General features: G+C 37.7%; 1 protein-coding gene and 1 non-coding gene across 2 annotated transcripts in view; one reads left to right on the top strand and one right to left on the bottom strand.

Annotated features, from left to right (window-relative positions):
• Positions 1-23106, top strand: part of DCHS2 (dachsous cadherin-related 2) — a 112338-nt gene extending 89232 nt beyond the window's left edge. The window contains exons 14-20 of the mRNA XM_064652292.1: positions 4860-4970; positions 7744-7955; positions 9423-9574; positions 12225-12355; positions 13860-14146; positions 17893-18031; positions 19459-23106. Coding sequence (XP_064508362.1) covers positions 4860-4970; positions 7744-7955; positions 9423-9574; positions 12225-12355; positions 13860-14146; positions 17893-18031; positions 19459-22085 — 3659 coding nt within the window. The 3' untranslated portion in view covers positions 22086-23106. The remainder of the gene's footprint in view (positions 1-4859; positions 4971-7743; positions 7956-9422; positions 9575-12224; positions 12356-13859; positions 14147-17892; positions 18032-19458) is intronic.
• On the bottom strand, positions 15727-15832 carry LOC135413911 (U6 spliceosomal RNA). The gene has a single exon (XR_010430480.1). It is a non-coding gene; the product is annotated as a U6 spliceosomal RNA (small nuclear RNA).
• Positions 23107-24283: the final 1177 nt, after the last annotated feature.

Raw genomic sequence — 24283 nt, 5'->3', positions numbered from 1 at the left:
TACTAATGAAGGGCAAAAAGGAGTGCCTTTCACATTTTTCTGTCCACAAATCTCACTATACAATTGGCCAGATGTATTTAGAGATTTGACTTGCACTATATTCTTGATTCAGACACCTCATGAAGTTCACCTTGAACAAGTCATTATTCCTCTTTGTAGTTCTTTATAGTTTAAATTTCTCTCAGTAAAATGAAAGCAGTACTCTTTTATATCCTAAGGGTCTTGTGAGACTAGTGAATTCCTGGATCTTGAGTAACAGCCTATATATTGGATTAGGAATCAGTAAATAAGAAATGTGTTAGTAATTTTGGAAAACCAATCAATATTCTTGGATGATTGCAAACAGAATAGAGAATGAAGGGTGAAGATGCCTGTTGCAGTAATTACTGCTGAGGTTATTCAGCCATTCCTTTGTGCCTGTTTGGGACTACAAGCCAAGTCAATGTATTTTAAGATAAAGATAAAGCTGTGAGTATTACTGTTGTTTCAATTAACAGATTGAAAATAGGCATTAAAGTGTTCTTTTAATTAAGTGGCTTTCTTTTTGTTAACTAGAGAGGAAATATTTTGGTTTCAGGTTATTTTTAAAAAGTTGTGATGAGTGATTAATCAAACTGCCAAACAAGAGCATCCTTCTGTCTCTCTCACTGTCTGTCTAAAAACATGGAATGTTGGCAAAAGTGAAAGGTTTCCAACAGGAAAGAGTGGAATGTGCAACAGCCTGATGGTTAAAGCACCCTCCTGAAATATGAAAGATACCCTAGGGAAATGCTACTTCCAGAAGACAGTTCTGATGTCACGGCATTGTGTGTTAATCTCTGGTTTTCTATCTTTTCACTGATCTGCCTGTTGGCAGTCAATTGTGGTGATATACAGGGCACTCTGTCCGCAGTGGCCAGAAAGCCAAGAGACCAGGCTGTTTCCAGAGGCAAGTTCTGGGCTCTGTTTTGTCTCTTCCTTGCTGCAGCAGGCTCGGCTTTTCAGAAAGTGTCGTGAGAACCTGTTTGTGAGGCTTCCCAGGAGAGTAAGGTCAAGGCCCCGGGGTTTCAGTCTTTTGATGGGAGATGGAATTAACCTTCATTAATCTTGCATTAATATTTCTTTCTATTTAAGAAAAAGAAAAAGGAAAAGAGGGAAGATAGATTTTGTTAGATTTAAAGAAAGAAAAGAAGGATCAGGGCTTTCTGGCAATCGGTAAACTGCTCTGATCCTAGGTTTTCATAAGCATAGATATGTTCCTGGCTCAGGCTAGAAAGTCCAGCCTGAAATTACAGAAATGCCCCAAGGAACTGTGGTATCAGAATGCCATAGTGTTCTCCCATTCAATCTATGGAAAATATAATTAAGATTCAATTTAAGTTGTTTTGATTAAAGGAAATTTAACAAAGCTTCAGGGTAAACAGGAGGGTTTGATCACAAAATCAAATTTGTGTTTAATAATAAGTCTATTTGCTAAGAAGATCAAATTCTTTTAAGAATATGAGAGATTTTATCAAATACTAATACTGTTTTGTCACTGTTTATGGTGTTTTCTTATTTATATAAGCATACATAAATATTAAATATTTTAAATTTCAGCAGGGAAAAAGGCATGATTATAATTAAAACTGTCATGGAAGTTAGCTTATAGGATATATGTGATCCTGGGACCTCTATGAATGTGAATAGTACCAGTGTATTCAATCCAGGAGAGATTTACATTACATGCTGATTATTTATAGATCTGGTATTAATAAATGTGGCTTTTTCTCCTAATTTTATTTCTGCCTTAACTGATAGAGGGGGAAAATGCTAAGTTTATTTTTAAAAGAATAAAAAATCTGAATAATATAAACAACAAAAACCAAAGCCAAGTGTCCTTAATTTTAAGGTAATCTAAACCTCTCAACTGGGTGAGTGCCTTGGGAACTGATCTCAGTGGTCAGATTTTCTTTAAATGTTTGACCAAGTTTAATGACCTTCAGAAAACCCCATTTTTCTATTTTTTGTTTAATATTGAATATTTAATGTCTTTAAATATTATAAACTGCATTACAGCAGGCACTTAGAAACCAGTCAATAAATAATAAGACACTGTGCTCTTCAGAGGGTAAGAAACCTTTATTATTCACCAAACTGTCAGTTGAATTGTTGTTTCCATAACAATTCCTTGGAGAAAGATTCACCAGTAAAACTTTTTGACTCCTCTGGTTTTTTTTCTGATAGATACAAAATATGTAGGCTCTTACTCTGTAAGGCACAGAATCACAGAATGGGTCAGGTTGGAAGGGACCACATCTGGTCCAACCTCCCTGCTCAAGGAGGGTCATCCTAGAGCACATTGCACAGGATTGCATCCAGACGGTTCTTGAATAGTCATCTCTGTGCTCAGTTAGCTTTTCCTTTCATGGCAATTAAGAGGTCTCAAGAAATAATGGCAAGGATGAACCCAGGTTAGAAGGCAAAGGACAGGAAAAGAGACTACTATAATGAGTACTGAAGAGAGAAGAAATGATACAAAAATACAGTAGCTCAGTGCAGTGCTGGTGTGTATATAAACATGTATGAACATACATATGAATGTAAAAAAGAATAAATATATACATATATAACATATATGTCCTAACACAAAACACAGTAAATGTGTTGGAGCTGATTTGGCCAGATAGGCAAATGCTGTTCATGCTGCTATTTTTCAGTTTCAAATCCAGAGACATAAAGCAAAGGTTGAGGTGTAGGCTATATAAAACTGTTTGAGATACTTCCAAATGAAATCAGGTTGTCTGTGATTAAACTGAAAAAAACTCCCTAAATACAAGCATTTTCAATTACACTTCATGTCTTTTAATATTCTTAACTAATTCAGAAGTCAATTGCATAACATTTCAAACCAATCTGACTGCTTCCTGCTTTGATCCTGATCTCCCTTCTTCCTTGCTCTGACTTCAGTGCTGATCTCATCCTCAATGTGTTTTGTGGGCAGAAAGCTTACCTTTCCTTTATTTTTCTCCATGTTAAGCATTACATATTGCAAACTCTGCTTGAGGCAACCTTTGAATTGTGTATGATTGAAACTGCAAGTTTCAATGGGCACTGGCTTTTGCTACTTATTTGTATAGGGCCTCTTTATGACACAACAGACCTCAGAGTTTGGTCATACTTTTTTGACAATGAGCTGTAAAAATTCATTTTTTGGAGGAATTTTTTTCTGGGAAAGGTATCGGAAACAGGAAAAAATTTGTTCTCTGACAGAAAGAAGTTGTAAACAATTTTATCTGAAATGTGAAAAATGTGAAGCTTAAAGGATTAGGATTTGAGGACCCAGAACAACGGTTTATTAACCTAACCTTTGAAAAACAAGGATTCAAGTAGAAATGCTGCTGCTCCCTTTATTTCTGGTGGTTTCTTTTCTTAAACATAACAAGCAAACAAACAGAAGGACTGCAGACAGCATTAAAAGATAAATTGTGATATTCTTCAGACCTTACATTTTTCTCTTAGCTTTAACTATGTTCTGAGTAACATGAATGATTGCCCTTGCAGGAACTTGTAGCAAATCAAAGTTTCTTGGCAATGAAAATCCAACATATAGCCCCTTATTTTAGTTCCTAAAAAACCCAAGTGCAGCATTCATATCACTTTTTACCTATTAAAAAGATGGATTTTACTTTCAGAACTTTTCTAGTAAATATCTTACAAGTATATTGACAAATACAGAAAATTACATCTGTCAACGTCGGCATATTTTTGCTATTTTGAGAGCAAATAGTAAACCATTAAAATAAAAAGTCTGTTTTTTATAATGTAATACACAGCAATGGTAAAATAAAAATGTGTCAGATAGTTGTAAGAGCAATGTTTCCTCTCATTTTTTATACTAAAATCTTTTCCTCTGTTCCTTAATATCCAGGACACTGAGTGTGAACAGCGTGCCCTTTGTGATGCAATAAAGTAACTATTGTCTCTAATGCTGTTTGGAAGAGTTCAGGTTGCCTCACTCCATCACAGCTGCATGGAATCAATTACAATTAAATTAAGTAATTAAAATCATTAAAATCAATTGCTATATATGCTAAACAATTTCCTCACTCACTTGAAAAGAATAATTATTTGGAAATTTTTATAATACTTTTTAACTTGCTACATTTTTGTTAAATGTGATGATTCCAAGCAGGATAATTTATTCAGTTCCACATATTCCCTTTAATCCTATTTCAAACAGGATTTTTATTTCATGTCTCTTGCATTCTATATTAAATTATTGCTGTTTTAGTGAAATTTGGATTCTCCGTGAATTGACACATAGCTGTGCACATAGTTTCATCTTTTCATTCCCTTTGTCAAAAGGTGGATAATTAAAATATTTTATTTAGAGTGTTGTTCAGAAACTCAAATTGAATTCTGTTAAGTGGAGCAAAAATAAACCCTTCCTGGTCATTCATGGGTAACATAATGCACAGGGGGAAAAAAAAAGACTATTTTACCTAAAAGCATTCATGAAAAGGTGAGATTTAAATGATCAAAGACATCATAACCTGAATGAAAGGAATACATATGACTTCAGGTAAGAGAGAATTCCATTGGTTCATGTGAGTTTGCTATTAGGAGAAGTTAAAATTCATAATTTTATTTAAGCGGCTGAGGAAGTTGGTATCAGATGCATAATTTACTGGGCAAGGAGGGATAGACAGTACCTTGCCTATGAATTTGTAAAACAGTGAAAGTCATGGGGGAAATATTTTTATTGTCTACTATTTTATTTCATGAATAAGCACCTAACCTGGTCCATAGCTGTGCATCTGCTATTAATATCAGTAATATAAAATTAGAATAAAACCTTCTAAAGTGGACATGATGAAAATGTCTTATTGCTTCCATAGGTACATCACTTCTAACAGTAGAAGCTTATGAACACAAATTTACAGGAGAAGACATAAAATATAGCATCTTCAGTGACAAGGAGAGCATATTCTCCATACATCCCACTACAGGTATGTTTTTACAATTTTTTTTCAAGTCTCTATGTTTAGTTTAGATCATTAGCAAGTTCCTAGCACAAGAACAAGGGCTAGATATCTTAAGAGTACTCCCTAGTATTTAGGGTAGTTCTCCTGTTACGGCGAATAGATCAGGCACAGTAAATTCAGGCACATGGAGAGACCTGCAATGTTGTAAACTTGATGTAAAAAGACACTGAACACCAGTATATCTGTTTAAGACACTCAGTTCTGATTAACTTTGGTCACCAGGTGTGGGGGTGGATAAACTTTGTGATTCAAGCTGAAATTCTATCTTGTTTCTCATCATAAAGTTGCCTGAAAACTCAATAAAAAAAACCTTCAAAACACTTCTAATGTAGAAGCGTTAGAACCTTGTTGAGCTTAATGCTCTTTGTTTCAGGCAAACGTTGACATGTTCTAAAGTAGTTCATTTGGGGTTTTTTTTTGTGATTGTATTTGTGTTCTGCAGCAGGTCTGCTTTTAGCTGCTCTTCAGTCAGGAATTTCAGGTGCAGGAGGTAGCAGCACTTTCCCCCTATGCCTTTACATGTTTGTCATCTAAGGTTCATAAGACAGCATAACTACTCTGTTGCCTGTCAGCTCCTAAACATTTGCCAGAATAGAGTTTGCCTTCTGAATAGCTGTAGCCTTTCCTTCTGGGATGGCATAGACAATGTAAGGAGTTTTCCTCAGAAATAATGTAGGTTGTACTCTTAACAAGTGGCTTTCTCCCTCAGTTTCTGGAGGCTTTAATCTGATTATCCTGATGTCTCCAGGCATAAAGTGGCATACCACTGTAAAGTTTATCATGGTTGATGCTGATGGACAATTAAAATTATTTTGTTTTGTTTAGATGAGGGGCACTTAAAATGCATACTCTTGATTTTCGAGTCCTTTTTATGTCACTGAAATAAAGCTAGAGAGATTAGTCTTAAAGAATATCTTAGACCCAGACAAGTTTATCCCCAAGAAAATGAATCTTCTCCAATATCACCTCCAAAAAAAAAAAAAAATCAAATGGGATTTTCCTTTTTTTTTATCAAGCTAGGCTGAAAAATGGTTACATGATGTTTTGAAGAGTCTCATAAGCACTTTCTTCACAAACAGGAGTGGAATTTCTATAGCGGTGAATGTGTCACAAGTCTTCTTTTGAGACATTTGAGCCATTGTGGTTTCTTCTGTTTCCTTTCCTCTGAAACTGTTCTGTTTCTTAGAAAACATTAACTGAAGTGTAGCCTTTAGGAATTTCTGAGAGCAGCTCTTATATCAGAATAATTTTGACACCAGTAATTCTCTATCCATTGCTTCTACAGCAAAAGTATTTTGAACTGTATTGATGCCCTTTCTATGTTACATATTCTGAACAGCCAAAGGTGTGCTCTACTTGTCTTTTCAAGCACTGAAGTTAATTAACCATACTTTAAAGAAGATTTTCAACCATTATAGGGGGATTTATTATGTTGTAGAATCATAGAAAGTATAGTAGGAAATTACTCAAAGACGTGAACTACTCTGTTCTCTGATACAGAAGGGGAATCTATTGTGCCAAAATCTGACATTTGTAATGTTCTTAAAAGCCATCAGGGGTAACGATTTTGCAAACCCTCTCAATAATCTGAACAAGTCTTGGCAATTGGAAAGTTTTTATTCATATTCATGTTTGCTGAAATCTTTTAAATTTATTACTTCTTAACCCAGTAACAGTAGAAGTAAGACAAAGGCAACCCCCCTATTATTTACATATTTGAAGACTGTTATCTCGGTTCTTCTTAGCGTGCACTTCTTTATAATAAGCAACTCCGGTTCTTTCACATGTTCCTCCTAGCTGGTGTACCTCAAACTTGATTATTTATTCCACTCTACACTTGAGTCTTTCAGTTTACTCTCTGTCATCTTGAAGTGAATTCCTTCTGCCACTGTCTGTTTTTCTTCCTCTGTATACAGAATGTGATAATTTTTAAGGGTTGTGCTGAAGAAAGGCCACCTGCCAGCTTTGAAATCCTTATGTTCAAGACATAGATTGATACACAAGAGTTAATCTTTGCTACTTATCTTAGAAAATAAAAAAATAAAAAGCACTTATGCTATCTCAAGTTTGAGATATAGATAGTCATGGCGTTGTTACTGAAAAGTCCATAGAAAACTGAATTTGAATTCCAATGAAATTAATACACAACTATTTTTGATGCTTAGATGTAATGGAGAATTATTACCTAGAACATTGAAACAATGACTACAGATTTCCAAGAACATTTCACGTTTAATATGGAGATGTCTAGTTGAACTTGTAGTCTCAATAATTTTCATTTATTATTTTGGATAGAATAATAGTTGGGGTGAGGGAGCTCACTGCATCAGAAAGAGCCAGTGTTTTACCTGTGTGTCAGTCAGATAAATAAATTGCTGCAGCTGTTGCCTGATTTGGATATAGATGGAGGGCTAGATGAGGGACAAGAGTCTCTTCTGGCATGGCAGTCTCACTGTCATGTACCAAGGAGCACACAGCCACTTTCTATCCCTCTACCAGTAAATGTGCTTTGTTTTAGGAAATTGCCAACATGGCAATGATCGGTGAAAACTTAGCTGTTCATGTGGGGGGTGATGTTACATAGAAGAAGGACATGATGGAGAGCTTGCTGGAATTCTGTCATGTGTTCGGTGGAGGTGACCATAGATGTTAGGAATTTCATAACTGCATTTGTGCATGTTTTTCCCTGGATATGTGTCACATCTTGGGATTTTTTATTTTTCTTTTAATAAACTAGGTACAATCATAGTGAAAGAGCCAAAGTTTCTTGATTATGAAGTTAAGTGTAAAATACATCTTACAGTTCTGGCTGAAAATAGCTTGAATTCAGCGCTCTGTGGAGTGACAGTTTTGATTCAAGATGTCAATGACAACGTACCTAAATTTGAACAAAGCTATTACAAAGCATCAGTATGGGAAGGCCAGAGTCCCAAAATGGACATCGTACAGGTAAGTGAAGTATATCTTCCCAAGCCCAGTGCTGTAGTTTAAAAAAAGTTTGGCTGATCTGTTCATGACTACAATCCTGCTAGGTCTGTTCTGGACCACTGTCTTTTAAAAACTGAGAATGAGGTTCTTGATGTTGCTACTACTTTACTTGGATATCTAAAATATTAAATTAAGTTTTCTTCTAGATGACATTTCAGATCTTTCATTCAGGTTTAAGTTGAAAGAGAATTCTGTATCTTCTTGATAGTTGTGCAGCTGGACTTTAAATTCTCTTTTTAAAAAATTTATGTTTCTATCTTCAAGCAGTTGAAAGATACTATTGAAATCTGTGGTTCTGGTTACAATAGAGGCTGGATCTTGTACTAATGCATCTACTGAAAGGGCTATAGTAATACAAAGAATACTTTCTACTCATCAGACTAGTAGAATCAAACCCAAGTGTTCAATTTAAAATCTGATGCCTAAAGAGCAGCTTGTCTTAATTTAAATGTGCAAACACTTCTTCCTCTGAATGGATCCATTCTCCCAAAGTGTTTCCATCTGGCTATGTTAGAGCAAAAGAATACATCAGTTGGTCTAGAAGAACACATAATTTCCTCAGTGTATGTTCTTGCATTGCAAGTCAGGTCACAGTGAGGGTCATGTTAGGTACTAAAGATATTCTTTCTCTAGAGAATAAATAAATGGAACGCTACAAATGCCTCCAGGGCAAAGTGATTAAAAACTGATGGACGTTGTATTTAGAGAAACATATGTCCAGGAATGAAGAAAAATCAAAAGGCAGTCAAGCCAGATGTGTAATCAAAATTTTATGACAGAATACATTCTATTATGTTTCCTTTATTCAATCTGACTGGTTGCTTCTGCTGTGGTTTGGATCCCATACTCATTATAATGCTTGTTCAGCAACCAGAAAAATACAAAGATGACTCTTCAAGGAGTCAGAGGAGTCTTTGAGAAACCTGTTCATTGCTGATGGATGTTAGTTATTCTGTTGGTTTTATAGATTGCTTCTGCCATTTTTATGTTTTCTGGTTTGTGTTTTTAAAAGGTAATTAACTATTCTATGAAAGATCCGAAAACTTAATAGTTTAATTATTTTATGCTTTCTCTGTTTGTATAGCAGCAATACTTTAGGGTCAGTCCTGTACCACTGAGAAAGTGCATATTTGTGTACTAAACAGGGACAGCGTTCTAACAGCAACCTGATAGTAAAATTATTATATTCAGCCCTAACACTTTCTTTAGCTGAATTTCAGATTACTCATTCATGTGCAGCCCATTGCAGTTCATAAGCAGATTTTGTGACCTCACATGACACTCATGCTGGGGACAAAGACGATGATTTATTTAAATCTGTGCAGTTGAAAGGAAAGTAACCAGAAATATCTGACTGTAGTATAAGGTTTTCTTTCTGAAATTGCATTCTGCAGTTTTTAATTAAGCCTCACGTTTGCTCACAAACAGGTATTTGCAACTGACCTTGACAGTGGGCTGAATGGAGAAATGGAATACTCAATTTTATCTGGTAATGAAAATGCAACATTTCTAATTGATTCAGCACGAGGAATTCTAGCAACAAATACAGGCCTAGATCACGAAAACACCTCATCTTACAGGTTTGTATTCAAGGTTCTCATAAAAATGTATTTTTCTTTGTTCACTCTAACTTGAAAATGCTCATATTGCATATTTCATATTTCATAGTTTCCTGTTGATATCCATTACCCACAGAACCTGGGTGCAAACCAGACAGCACTGGCAACAGCACTAAAGCTGACCATTTGTACTATGGATTCTTGCATACTTATCAAATTTAGAGAAAGAAGTAGTCTTGTTTAATCAATGGCAACACTTACTGACATAAGTGAGTGTGATGATTCACTAAGGAACAATGACAGTTCCTGGATTTTAGTTTATGAAGAACTGTATAGCCATTCCCTCTCTGGAAACATTCTTTATAAATATGTAAAGACACAGAGAAAACATCAAATCAAATCCAAGAAATAGAGATATGTTCTGGTTTTAGATTAGAATATACTTAAATTTTCTTCTCCATAATCTGATAAAGATGCTTTTGTAAACTGTTTCCAGCTATAAGCTGTCTTGCACTAAATATTTTTTCCTGTTTTTCAAGAAACTGTGCATAAATATGGTCAAGTGGACATAACAATTTTTCTTTGCAGGTCATGCCGTAATTGGAATTAGAAAGCAAATAAATCATGCCTTGAAGACAAATATGTGTATGCAGATTCATTAATAGACCCTTTTTAAGTACCACAGTCTCCACAAAAAGTAGATTTCTTGTATGTGTCAGTAGAAATTACGGGGTTTTTTACATATGGTTGTGGCATCAGTAAAAATACTTGCAAGTTTTCCTGTCCTCTGGGACCTCAAAGTTTTAAACATCCAATAAGAATTCTTATGTATGAGAATAACTTGTAGAAAATGACATCAGAAAGATTGAGAGAGTATGTGGGGGGTTTTTCTTAGTATCAGTGTAATTTGATAATAACGTCCTAAAAAATATATGTTGTTTTAACATAATATATAGGACACTTAACTTGAAGTTTATTTTTCAGTTTTTCACTGAATCAAAAACACCAGTTCTGATTTTTAGTAATTTAAGTAGTGCAACACATTTTATTTGTAACTAGGTACTTTAAAAGAACACTTGAATAAATCCTTCAGTGGAAGGATGTTCACTGCTGGTGAAATATTGAGCATATGAGCATAATTCTCATATCTGTCTTTAAGTGGCAACCTGATTTATTTCAGCATTTATGTTGGAATTCTAGCCTTTCAAACTGACAGTATATTCAAGGAATATGAAGCTTCATATTCCTTCTCTTTATAATTAGTTATTAATCTGTGTTAATCACATTTTTATTAATCTGTATTAATCACATTGTTAGGTGAAAAGTGAATAGCAAAAGAAGCTTTCAAAACTGTTTTCCTGTTTGATTTCAAAATGTTACCATCAATTCTTTCAAATTTGCAAGGAGTTGCTTATTTATCTAAATTGAACATTTTCACCCCCAGAAGTTCTAAGTCCCTTATAATAGGACTTATAATGGAAGTGTTGACAGAATTCTAATGCCTTGGCTAAGATGTTTTTATGAGAGGTTTTTTTCCTGAAACCTTAGAAAGTGATTATTTTTAGTAAAATATTTCCATATGTATACCTTAACAATATTCATTCTAAAAAAAATACACTTTCTGTATGGAATTTTGCATGGTCATTGATTGAATACTGGTCTGCAATTCAAGTTATGTCTTCTGTCAGTGTCAAAAACCACAAGGACACCCAGAGCAGAGCTGGTGTGGCTCAGGAATGGAAGTGCTGTAATCCACAGCTTGAGTTACAGCCTTGGTATTCCATGTTATCATGTGAACATTTAGGAAGTAACATCTATTTGACACTTTAAACAGAAACTGTGACTTAGAAGAAAGAAGGAGAAATAACGCATTCAAAAGATCGTCAGGGAGACCCAGGCAATATGGTGTGACATGTAAACAATTGTTATTGCATAAAACATTTAATTGAGATGCCCAGCTTTGACTTGTCTATCCCTTCACGTAGCTTCTTGTTTTGTCTGATCTTTACTACCCTTCCTTATGGAGGTGTAATATGGAAGTGTACAGGCCAACTCTTCTAATCTGGCAGTGAGATTCTGGTCCTGCTAAAATCAGCAGGAACCTTGCCGTTGTCAAATGGTGCATGTATTCAGGGTTTTCATTTCATCACTTACATTTATAGTGTAATGGAGGGGCTATTCAATGTGTCTGCAGGCATTTTGGATGAATGTTACTTTGGATGTTTTTGTATTACCCCATTTTCACATCCCTGTTTTCTCTTTATAAACAATGAAGAGAGATAGGTTCCTCCAAAGGATAATTTAGTGCTTACATTTTAATTCCTGCTCTGAATTACCAACTGAAAAACTGTGTCTTATTTAAAAGAGTTGTTTAACCACCTGCATTTGGTATGTAACTGGCTGAAATGAATACAGAAAAACGCTTCCTTTTCTTTGTGTGATTTTAATATATTTTTGCCCTTTAGAATCTCCTGGACATTTTTGCTCAAAGATGAAAAAATAAAACTCTGGATAGTCAACCTTACAGAAAGAAAGATGGAATTTCAGAGTTGCCATGAGGAACAGAAATGACTAATCTTTTTGGTTTTAAAATTTCCCCTGCTTATAACATTGGGGGATAATTCAGTGATTTCTGACCAAAAGTGACAATTACTGCTTCCTTTAATTGTAGGTTGGTTGTACAAGCTGCTGATAAAGGAAACCCCAGACTCTCTGCTACAAGTATTGTGAGGATAGAGGTGTTAGATGTTAATGACAACGCTCCAGTTTTCCAACTGCTAGGTGAAGTGGAGGTCCCAGAAAGTAAGTGTGATAGTACAGCTAAGTTTTGTTAAGGCTGGGAATTGTGAGATAACAGTAGTGCTTTTGGTGATTGGTGTAACTAAACAACTGTAGTAAAAAGGCTAATGGATAGTATTAAAGCTGAAATATCAAAATTAATTATGTTTTGCTTTTGTTCTCAGAGGCATTATTCTTAATCTTTAGACATTGTGTTTAAGAATAGTTTGGAACAAAACCATAGGCAATTCAGAAAGAGAAAAAAATCTGCAGAAATACAACTGTAATCTGTTCATTTTGAACTCCAGTATCATATCCTTCATATGTCTTCAATTTCCACTTTTTTCCAATAAAAATGCTTGGTGGTAAAACTAGCATTGCTAGAAATGAGACATTTTGAATTTCATTGTGATGAAAGAAATAATTTCTGTAAATTTGAATGAAGTGTTAAAATGCTCTATAACTTGATCCAGTTGATGATCATAAATAGGAGGACCCAGGACCTCCCAAGTTCTCATCCCAGCACACATCTGGTATGTTGTGTGATGTTAGCTCAACATTTGCAGATCTTGAGTCTTAAGCCCGTAACTTTCAAATACAGGCATCATATATGTGAATGCGTTAAGATACACAGCGGAAAATTTATAAAGACTTAGGTGTTGAAACCCCAGTACTTCTGTTAAGAAAAGATATCAAGGCTGTCTTTCTAGTGATATGTTTTAGCCTTTCCTAAATTTAGCTCCCACTGGTAATGACAAGTACAGAATTCATGGATGCACAGCAGCTGTAAATAGTAGTTACTTATTTAGCTTTTTGTATGCCATTTAAGAACAGTTGTTTTAGGATATGATACAGTATTTTTGAAGCCTCATGCCCCAGGCATGCAAATGGGAAATGGTTTAGCTTCTGTTAGTTCCAGGCTTTGTTAAGTGATCACTAATAGGTTCAGTTTGCAGTTACCGGTACTGTCAGTTTAGCCCATGACAAAGCTGTCTGTATCCAGTTTCTCAACCTCATAGGGTTATACCTTGATAGACCTTAATATTTTTGTGCCATGTAGGTCTGTCTGGAGGTCTCCTTTCTCTCTAGTGGCCTCCTCCTTTGGAAAAGCTTCAGAATTGCATTTGCTGGTTCTACACAGACCAGGGGTCTCTGATGCCTCAGTTAAATATTCTTGTGGAGGTTTGTGACATTGTTCAATAAATTCATGTCACCTAAATGCTCATGGAAAACCACGTAAGTTCCTGTTGGTAGCAAAGAAACAGTTATGACTACACTGGATATGAGAAAGTCTAGAGAAAACCCAAATTAAAACTGGGATACAGCACATACCTTTGAAGAAATCCACTACTATTTCCATAGTGTTTCTGGATACTGTGCTTATTGTAAAACACAAACTTAAAATACATCAAAAGCTATACTGAAAGTTTACATATATCAAAGATTCAATATTACAAAATAGGCAAAATCCTCAGAAATTGTAACATCATCTTTTAGCTATGACTTATTCTCAAAATTATTGTTTCAGATGCCCAGCCTGGTTTTATAGTGACTCAGGTGTCAGCAAGTGATGCAGACTCCAGGCCAGCACTTCAGTTTGGTTTTATTTATAATAATGGTCCTGGAATGAAATTTGCCATCAATCAACAAACTGGTGTAGTCACAGTAGTGGAACCACTAGATTTTGAAGAAACTGCTGTTTATAAGCTGAAAATCATAGTTTCAGATTCTGTGCATCAAACAGAAGCAGAACTCACTATCCTTGTTTTGGACATCAATGATAACCCACCAGTCTTTACTCAGGATTCATATCAGGTGAGAACATGGGAAATGGACAACAAACACGTGATAGATATCTTTCCGTATTTGATGATAAATAGTAAGAGTACTTGTTTATATTTGTCTTAAAAATGCATTTGAGCACCAAGAAGAAAGGTCTCTGCAAACTATTTCTGAGCAGAAACAGAGCAGAGCTCTTCTGGGAAACCCCAGCCTCTTCCTAAGAATTTTGCTAAAAGAACTGAGGGAATTGTTCTGTTTTAATGTTTGTGGTTTCTGACTTCAGAAGGCAAGTGATGTGAATGCTAGCTGTATTCCATACACCATGCATTCATCACTAGGAGTTATGGGATATTATCCAAACCAGTGGGGAGCAGGGTTCAGTGTTCAGAACTTCCTTCTTCTGAGAGAATGGTGAAGAAGTTGATACATTTATTCTGGCCCTGTTACTATGGCATGAATTTCTTCATTTTCAGTTACACAGCTCCACAGAGGTGTAGCAAGTGCCCCTATGGTAGTTCATGCACTTATAGTTTGTAATGTGTAACCCTGCCTTACGGTAGTGGCACTCATCTAGGGAGTGAGGCATAGGAGTTCTGACTTCCCCAGTTTCCCCTACTGGACTGAGGAGGGTGCAGAGCTCAGCTTTTGGACTTTTGGACAAGCATTTGAACTGCTATACTGTTGTAGAAATCAAATTGTCTAACAGTGAAACAAAGCAGTTTTAGTGACTATGGACAGCTATGGGCCACTGAGATGATTTAAGAAATTAGAGCATCTATAAAACAGAGTGACAGATTTCACAGAATATTGAGTTGGAAGGGACTCACAAGGATCATCAAGTTCAACTCTTAAATATGTGGCCTGTATTGGGATTGAACACGCAACCTTGGTGTTATTAGACCATGTTCTAGCCAACTGACCTAATCTCAGAGTCCTTGAGTTATAGAATAATTTAGGATGGAAGGGACCTTTAAAAATCATCCAGTCCAACTGCCTGACCAATTCAGGGGCAGACCAAAAGCTAAAGCATGTTTTTAAGGGAATTTTCCAAATGCCTCTTTAAACACTGACAGGCTTGGGACTGACCATCTCTCGAGGAAGCCTGTTCTGGTTTGACCACCCTCTCGGTAAAGAAGTGCTTCTGAACGTCCAGTCTGAACTTCTCCTGGCACAGCTATTGAGCCATTCCTACGTGTCCTGTCACTGGGTTATCAGGGAGAAGAGCTCAGCACCTCCTTCTCCACTTCTCTTCAGGAAGCTGCAGAGAGCAATGGGGTCACCTCTAAGCCTCCTTTTCTCTAAATGAGACAAGCCCAGAGTTCTTAGACACTGCTCATCGGACATGCCTTCCAGCCCTTTCACTAGCTTTGTTGTCCTCCTCTGGACACATTCAAGAACCTCCACACCCTTCTTAAAAGGGTGGGGCCCAGAACTGCCTACAGCACTCAGGGTGAGGCCACACCAAGGCTGAATGCAGTGAGACATTCACCTCTGTTGACTGTCTGGTGATGCTGTACCTGATGCAGCCCAGCATAGAGTTTACTGCCTCTGCAGCCAGGGCACACTCTTGACTCACATTGAGCCTGCTGCCAACCAGCACCCCAGATCCCTAAAACAGTATGGAATGCTTCACAAATTCGCATGTCATCCTTGCACAGGGGTCATGCTAACTTCTCTGTGTCATTGCAGTTTTACTATCTGTGCTGCCGAAGTGAGCGTGATATCACACAAGACTCTCAAGAGCAGGCTGCTAAAAGGGTTTTGCTGACTTAATCAGCCGTAGGACTGTGGGGTGTGGTCTAAGGCTCAGCAGAGGTAACAGCTTGGAGTTAGGGCTTGGAATGGGAGAGAGACAAAGTCTGGAGCTTCAGGTTAAGGTCAGCTGCAATAAAACTACCACAGGAGAAATTGGGTGCCAGAGCAGTTGTTTCCTTAGGACTTGTTGGTGTGGGACTAGGCCTATGCAGCTTGGGCTGAGGCCCAGGAGAGCCTAGAGCATGGATAGTTCAGCTTGGAGAAGAGAAAGCTCAGTCTTACCAATTTGTGTAAATAATAATGGGGAGGAGTAAAGATGGGCAAGCCAGATGGGCAAGCCACACTCCACTCTGTGGTGTCCAGTGACAGGACAAGAAGCAGTGGGCACAAATCAAAGTACAGGAAATTCTATTAAACATCAGGAAACACCTTTCTCTTTTTTTTTTTTCTTTTTATTTTTAAACCTCTAGCAGTGACTAAGTATTGGCACAGGTTGCTCAGATCGGTTGTAGAGTCTTTGTCTCTGGAGATATTCAAAACACATCTGTACACAGTCTTGGGCACCCTGCTGTAGGTGACCCTGCTCTGAGCAAGGGTTGCAAAAGATGACCTCCGGAGGCGCCCACCAGCCTCAACCATTCTGCAATCCTGTGAACTGAGCTGTTTGTTTGATCTGGTGCTTTTTGTGTGTGGTGGACGTCCTCAGAGCCAAAAATATGAGGCACAACAGAAGACTTGGATTGAATAATGCTTCATTTATAAATATCAAACAGATTTATTCAAGAAATAAGTCTAAACATTTGGCTTAGTAAAGAATTTTCAATCTATGAGCAAGTGCAGGCACAGTGGTTTAGTCACTTAGATACCTGTAAAACTTTCAGGTGCCTGAGTTGTCAGGATTTGTGTAAAATTCCCACTTGTACTCCTAAATCTACATTCTGGAAAAAAATGCGCTATTAATGCTCAAATGATTTTTAGACTTTAGTTTTCTTCAACCCTCCTATGTGTCTGATTTTGGATAATAGTTTAGGCAAGTACTTTCTTCTGCAAGTGCTAGGAATTTTTTTGTAGATCGGAGCAGACATTATAAGGCAGCATTATTAACTGATGCAAAACAGTGTAGCTCTATTGACCATGTTAACATAAACAGCTGAGCTTCTCTTTTCCACAAGCCTTATGTTTGGATGTGTTGCTTGGAGAGCAAGATACAGTGCTGCTTTTTGGTCAATGATATGTATAATTCCCTATTCATCATCCTGTATTTTTACCCTTTTATTATCCTTTCAAGTTTTTTCATATTTATATTCCTTATATATAGTTTAATATATACATATGGTTATTATATACATATAATCTCTCTGTTTAAATTATTTAAACTAACACTTCAAGTTATGACAGAGGTAGCTGCTATATCATGGTGTTCATTTGAAATTAGATTTATACTTTGGAAGGAAACTTTGGTCACAAAAGTACTGTATCTGGACTTCAAATAATGAAAATTGTTAAAAAGGGAATGGGCTTTCTTGGTTTCCTAGAGGAAAAAAGGGAGAATTTTGAAATACTAAATTCTAGGAATAATCCAATGCTCTAGAGCTGGAATTTTCAGGGTGCATGTATTGGGTTTTTTTAGTGGTTAAGCATATATTCCAGACAGAGACTGCAGACTGTATTCCATGTATGGAAACGAAGGTGTTTTTGAAAGCAAGAAGAAAAGCTATTAGTTGCAGTCCATTAATGTAATTTTGAAAAAAGTGATTCATTTATTCTCTGAACTCACTGTCATAATGAGCTAGATGGATTTTACTACTGCTTAAAGTGTACTGTGAATTTTGGCTGTATTGAAGGCATAGTTTTCAATAACTCAGCTCTTTATAGTTTTGCCCCAGAAGAAAATGGGTAAGTAAAACTTTTTCCAAAGCTGGGAACTGTGTGTGTTTTTTTTCTAATAAGATCAAATAAAGGCAAATGTATATTTTTTATGTTTCAAATATTTTATTAAGCTCTATTTTTGCTTTATATGTCAGGTGAACTTGCCAGAGCTCATTTCTATGGATGCCACTGTTCTGACAGTCTCTGCAACAGATAGAGATTCTGGGCATAATGGAATGATTTCCTACAAAATCCTCTCTTCTTCTGAGGGATTTTCCATTGATCACAAGAATGGTGAGTGTGTAAGCATGGCTTATTATTTCAGCTTTTTTAGTGTAAATTGAAGAGTCCTATTGCTTCCTCACCTGTTGCCAGCGATTAGTTGAGTTCTGGAAATTTTTGGTGGCCAAAGTCCATGCATATGTTTTGGCTAAATCTGCCATTATCAGTGAAGAACTGATTGCATCGAAGACTGGAGTTCTCGTGGTTTGTCCCAGAACCATGCATATTTTTGCTGCTCTAGATGCAGTATGTGTATTTGATACTTTATTGTTGTGGGGAGGCCTTGGCTTCACAGTGTTAGCTATGAGTTCTTAGAATCACAAAATAGTTTGGAAGTGATCTTTAAAGGTCATCAAGTCCAACCCCTTGCAATGAGAAGGGGCATCTTCGACTAGATCGGGTTGCTCAGAGTCGTGTCCAATCTGACCTTGAATTTTTCCAGGGATGGGATATCTACCACCTTTCTGAGAAATGTGTTCCAGTGTTTCACCACCCTCATAAAAAAAAAATAGTTCCTTATATTTACTCTGGCTTTACCCTCTTTTAGTGTAAAACCATTACCCCTTGTCCTATCACAACAGCCCATCCTTCTTATAAGCCTCCTTTACGGCCACTGTGAGGTCTCCCTGGACCCTTCTCTGGGCTGAAAAATCCCAGCTATCTCAGCCTTTTATCACAGGAGAGGGGCTCCAGCCCTCTGATCATTTCTATGACCCTCTTCTGGATTCGTTCCAATAAGTCTGTATCTTTACTGTGCTGAAAAGTCCAGAGCTGGACACAGTACTCCAGGTGGGCTCCAGCAAGAGCAAAGTAGAGGGACTGAATCGCCTCCCTCAACCTGCTGGCCACACTTTTTTTAACACAGCCCAGGATGCAGTTGGCCTTCTGAGCTGTGAGCACACATTACAAGTTCATGTCCAGTTTTTTGTGCACCAGTATCCCCAAGTCCTTCTCCACAGGGCTGTTCTGAATCCCTTAATCTCCCAGCCTGAACTGGTATCAAAGGTTGCCCCAACTCATGCGCAGGACCTTCCACTGACCCTTGTTGAACTTCATGAGGCCCCACTTCTTGAGCTTGTCCACGTTCCCTCTGGATAGTATCCCATCCCTCAGGCATGTCAGCTACACCACTCAGTTTGGTGTCATATGCACACTTGCTGAAGGTGCACTCGATCCCATTGTCTGTGTCACTGATGAAGCTATTAAACTGTACTGGTCACGGTACAGACCCCTGAGGAACACTACTAGTAAGTGATGTCTATCAGTGTCCATCCATTGAGCTGTTGACCCACTACTCTCTGGATGCAAGAGATTTACTATGGTTTGTGCAGCCATTATGGTTGAGTCGTTTTCAAATATGACTGTTTAGATTCAGCTTTTGGAATCACATTTACTTGCCTATGGAGTGTGGCCTTTTGTTAATTCTTTTGTATTTTTAGGTTCAGTGTTTGCTACAGGACCAGTGACACAGCTGAAAAATATTTCCACTATTCATCTTCTGATAGAAGCCATGGATGGTGGCAGTCCCACTCTCACTGCAGTTACTTCCATAGAGGTGCACATAGAAGACGTAAATAACTATGCCCCTCAGTTCACAAAGGTTCTGTACAATCTCAGCGTGAGTGAGGATGCCTCAGTCGGAGAAAGTGTCCTCATGTTTTCAGCCATCGACTATGACTGGACCCATGAAAACACATATGTTGAATACTCTATTATTGAAGGCAATGCTGAGAATTTATTCTCCATAGAAACAAGTGTCATGGGGTCAGAAACATCCTACAAACTTGTCGGCAGTCTGGTTTTGAGCAATGTTCTTGACAGGGAAACAGCTTCTTCTCACCATTTGGTCCTCCTTGCCTCTGACTGTGGAACACCCTCCTTGAATTCAACTGCTACTGTACTAATAACTGTGCTGGATGTTAATGATAATGCTCCAGTATTTAGCAGCCCGGAATACCATGTTCATGTCAAAGAAAGCATCCCTATAGGTAGTCACGTCACTGAAGTTTCAGCAAATGACTGTGATGCAGGCACTAACGCAGAGATCACTTATGCAATCATCTCTGGAGACGACAGGGGCCATTTTCGCTTGGATGAGAAAACAGGATCAATGGATTTGATGAAAACACTGGATTATGAGGATACCATGAAATTCACTTTGATCATCCAAGCCACAGATGGAGGAGCTGATATAAAAAATATGGCTTTTGCTGTTGTTTTTGTAAATGTCCTAGATGACAATGATTATGCCCCACTTTTTTTGTTTCCCAGTCTGAGCTGCATTGTCAGTGAAAATATGCCTACATTTTCTTTTGTGTGCGCTGTTTGTGCACTGGATTTTGATAAAGGCTCCTACGGGCACATTACCTACTCCATTCAGTCTTCATGTTTGGCTCATCGTGAAGCTCCTAGAGACCATGACATGTTCTTTATTGATCCTTTGACAGGAGATATTCATACAAAGCAAATGTTTGACTATGAAAGTCAGAATAGGTACTGCCTCATAATCCAAGCAAAAGACAAAGGTGACTCATTGACTACCATTACAGTTCAGGTAGATATTGAGGGGAGAGATGAATTTGACCCAGTATTTACACAAGAACATTATTTTTTTAATCTCCCCGAGAAGAACGAAGCAGGCCAGTTACTTGGCAGAGTGACAGCATCAGACAGTGATGGTGGACTGGACGGAGTTGTTCATTACTCTCTTCTAAAACCTTCTCCATTCTTTTCTGTGAATCAAACCAGTGGTAATATTTATTTGACTCAGACTGTTCACAGAAAGAAAAATGGCATCAAAAAGAATGATGATAGTCTGGAATTGTTGGTAAGAGCTCATAGCCCAAAAATGGAGTCAAAGTTCACAATATGCACTGTTTTTGTAAATTTTTCCAGTTCTCCTGATATTGATCTCACAGCATCAGCACACAGCCTGACCATTAGTGTTTCCATTTCATCGATAGTGTTCTTGCTGCTTGTGGTCAGTCTTATCACACTTACTCTGAGACATAAGCGAAAAGATCTGATGAATGCTTGTGTGAAAAAAGAAGCGGTTTCCTCCTCAGCTACTGATGTGAATTCAGCAAGAGAAGATAAGGACTGCCAGAAAATCCAAAGTACTGAGAGCAGTATGCTTCCCATGGGTGCTATAGCAAAATGGCTGAGCCTAGCAAGAATTGGAGAGGGGAAGGATGATGATGTCCTCTGCAGGCATTCAGACTCCAGTGGCCATGGTTCTGCTGAAGGAGAAACTGCAGAGGATGAAGAAATAAAAAGGATCAATGAGTATCCTTGCAGAAAAAACACCAGCTCAGCACTGAGCGAGTACGGCTCACGAATGCCAGATTCAGGGATCCCAAGAGAGTCTGATCAGTTCTCCTATCAGTCTGGAGAAATGGATGGCATGGCTACCATGCAAAGCATGGAGAACATGCAGACCATTAAAGGAGAAAGCAGAGAAGAAGCCTGTGACACAACCTATGCACATGAAATTTTGTCTCAAACACTTAAGAAAATTGGAATAAAAGAGACAGGTATAATGACAGACCTCACAAGAGAATGTGTCCCGATGTCAGATAGGCAAGACTCTGGGTATGATTCACTTGCAACTGTTGGCACCTCTGATGAGGGTCTTGCAGGTAGTTATAACCGAGATTATGTACTCAGCTGGGAACCCAGATTTCAATCTCTTGCCTCAGTGTTTAATGATATTGCAGAACTGAAAGATGAAAACGTACACATTCACAGCTTGCCCAAGGAGAAGAAATCTCTTGTTTTCCCTCCTCCCTTGATAACATCAGTAGCACAGCCTGGCATACGGACAGTGCCACCAAGAATGCCAAATGTAACATCAAGGCAAGCATTTAATAAATACGCTCATTCTCCCATTATCCATAATCTTGGATACCCTCCACCAACCATGACCCCAAGTTTTTCTCCTTCTCTCTCTTTACTTACTATGCAGACACCTACTGCTTCTCCAGTAGTATCTGATGGGAAAATGATAGGAACATGTCTTATTGATCCAAGCTATGAACTTGCAATGGAGGAAGAAATTCAGGTCTAGGTTATTAACTGACATATCTTACAGTAAAAAATATGGCTTAAAATATATTTTGTTATTTTTTAACAGTAAAATATGCCTGTCAGAGCTATATCACCAGTGTTCTTTGTTTCCATGAGCTGAAACAGTTAAAATATAAAATAACCACAAACTTTGTAACTGTACATCTTATTCTTCCTAGAATGCACTGTGAGACCATGAGGCTTCTCCTCTTTCAGCTCTCACCTGTGGTTTCCTATGTAAAACCCACAGCCAGGTGCCTGATAACCAACTTGACTAATTTTACTGTTCTTCTCATAAAATACATCAATAACAAATAAAGGGAAGTAATTATTTATTTTGGCAAAGATTCATTAGCATGCTGGTGGGTTCTGACTGCTTCTATGGTGGTATTAGAAGAGGATACCAGAGGGATGTGTAAGTACAGCAGGTTTGGAGGTGGGCAAAGAATAGAGCAAGGATTCCTACAGAGCTCTTTCTCTAGTGTGTATCTAGACTTCCCAAATCTCAGCCCCTGAGTCCCAACAACCTGCTGTGCCTGGTGTGGTTTCATCATCTGCTATGCCTTATACTTGGGCTTTATTAGCTATCTTTGTGCTGTGGAAACCCATTAGCACTTTCTGTGCACCTTTTGTTTATCTCCTGGTTCAAAGCCAGCAAGTCACAATCATCTGAATAATGGTTCACCCTTGGAAAACAGAATAACCGTAAGAGAAAAGCAACCATCTTCTCTATTATTACATCACAAATAGATACCTACTGTCTTTCTGTCCTGTTACAGAAGCTGTCCTGGTCCTCAGGCAGCTGTAAGCACAGACAGTGTTACAGTTCTGAAGGTCTTGTATGTGTCCACCCTGGTCTTTGGTCCTGTGTTGGACCAAAGATCTCTACAAGACCAGATAATCTGGCCTTGTTTGTTGTATGTATCATACATTTGGCATTTTGTGTATGTATGTATATCCAGACACACACATGCTGCGTATGCTTGTGTATTGTATCAGATCAATAAAACACACAGAAAATACATGTAGAATAACTGTTTTTTTCTTCAGTGTATATTTAAAAGTCTTTTGCATCACATGGATTAAAACTGAGCTATAGGGGAGTGTCTAATTGGTGCCCGGGAATCTGCTACGACTTGGATGTGTACAGAAGTATACATTGTACAGGTGGAGGGAAAGCATAGTGTGGTCAGGCTGAGTGATTTTGTGGAATCAGCATCAGGTGTGCAGTGGCTGCTTGTCCTCAGTCATGCGTGTCAAGACTTGCAGTCTGTGGGCTCATAACCTGTCTTTGGATAAGATCCTATTTCTGAGGCTAAATTGTCAGCGTACACCCTACATATAGAATAGGATCCATACTGCTACGCAAGAGAGTGTCTTTTAAAACTGGCATTTTTTCTGTGTACTGCTGTGGAGTAGGAAACAAGACATAGCTTAGGCATTCATTGGGATAGACAAATTTTACTAAGAAGACAGAATGGTAAGTTTTATAGTCAGACCTGTGCCAGGGAGAGGAAAGCAAAAAAGAGGACTGATTTCCAGTTCATATCTGAGCTGGGAATAATAGGATATCAGTTTAAGGACATTATTTCAGAATGAATATTATTCTCCACTTGTTAGCATTATGTCATCTATAGCCTGTTTACTTTTGACTTACATGTCTTAAGTTGTACAGTAATTTCTAATAGAGTGAAAGGTGTTCTTTGGGTGTTCACTTCTGTGCAGTTATAGTTTCGGGAGGCACACAAAGATACCTTTTCTATAACGTCAAGAACTTAGCAAATGTGCTGTTAATTTCAGATGGTCATGGGCAAGTGGCAGCTGTTGCTCTGAGGAGCAATGAGCACATGCCATCCTGACAGGAGTCATCTTTCCAGTGTGTGATCAGTGGAAGAATAAATGCTTTATACAGCAAAACTGTATTTCATCCTTCACATTGATGGATATGAAGCTGGTAGCTAGGACTTCCTTTCATGTATAGAGTCTAGGCTAATGGATGAGTAGCTTTTTCTTTGCTAATATTGCTGTTGCAAGAGTTCTAATGCTATTAGAATTAGAAATCATTAGAAAGCATCAGTCATCATATTTAGAACAATATTTGGTCCTCACCATGCTAATGGTTGCCCACCTCCAAGAGTTCTTGAAAAATGTGAAAACTATTTCTGTTTATGCATTTTTTGCAGAGCTTGTTTTTGGTGC

Source organism: Pseudopipra pipra, chromosome 4 (assembly GCF_036250125.1).
Source record: "Pseudopipra pipra isolate bDixPip1 chromosome 4, bDixPip1.hap1, whole genome shotgun sequence".
In the NCBI taxonomy this organism is placed as follows: Eukaryota; Metazoa; Chordata; class Aves; order Passeriformes; family Pipridae; genus Pseudopipra; species Pseudopipra pipra.
The sequence above is the reverse complement of the archived record's forward strand: the minus strand, read 5'-3'. Positions and strand labels throughout refer to the sequence as shown.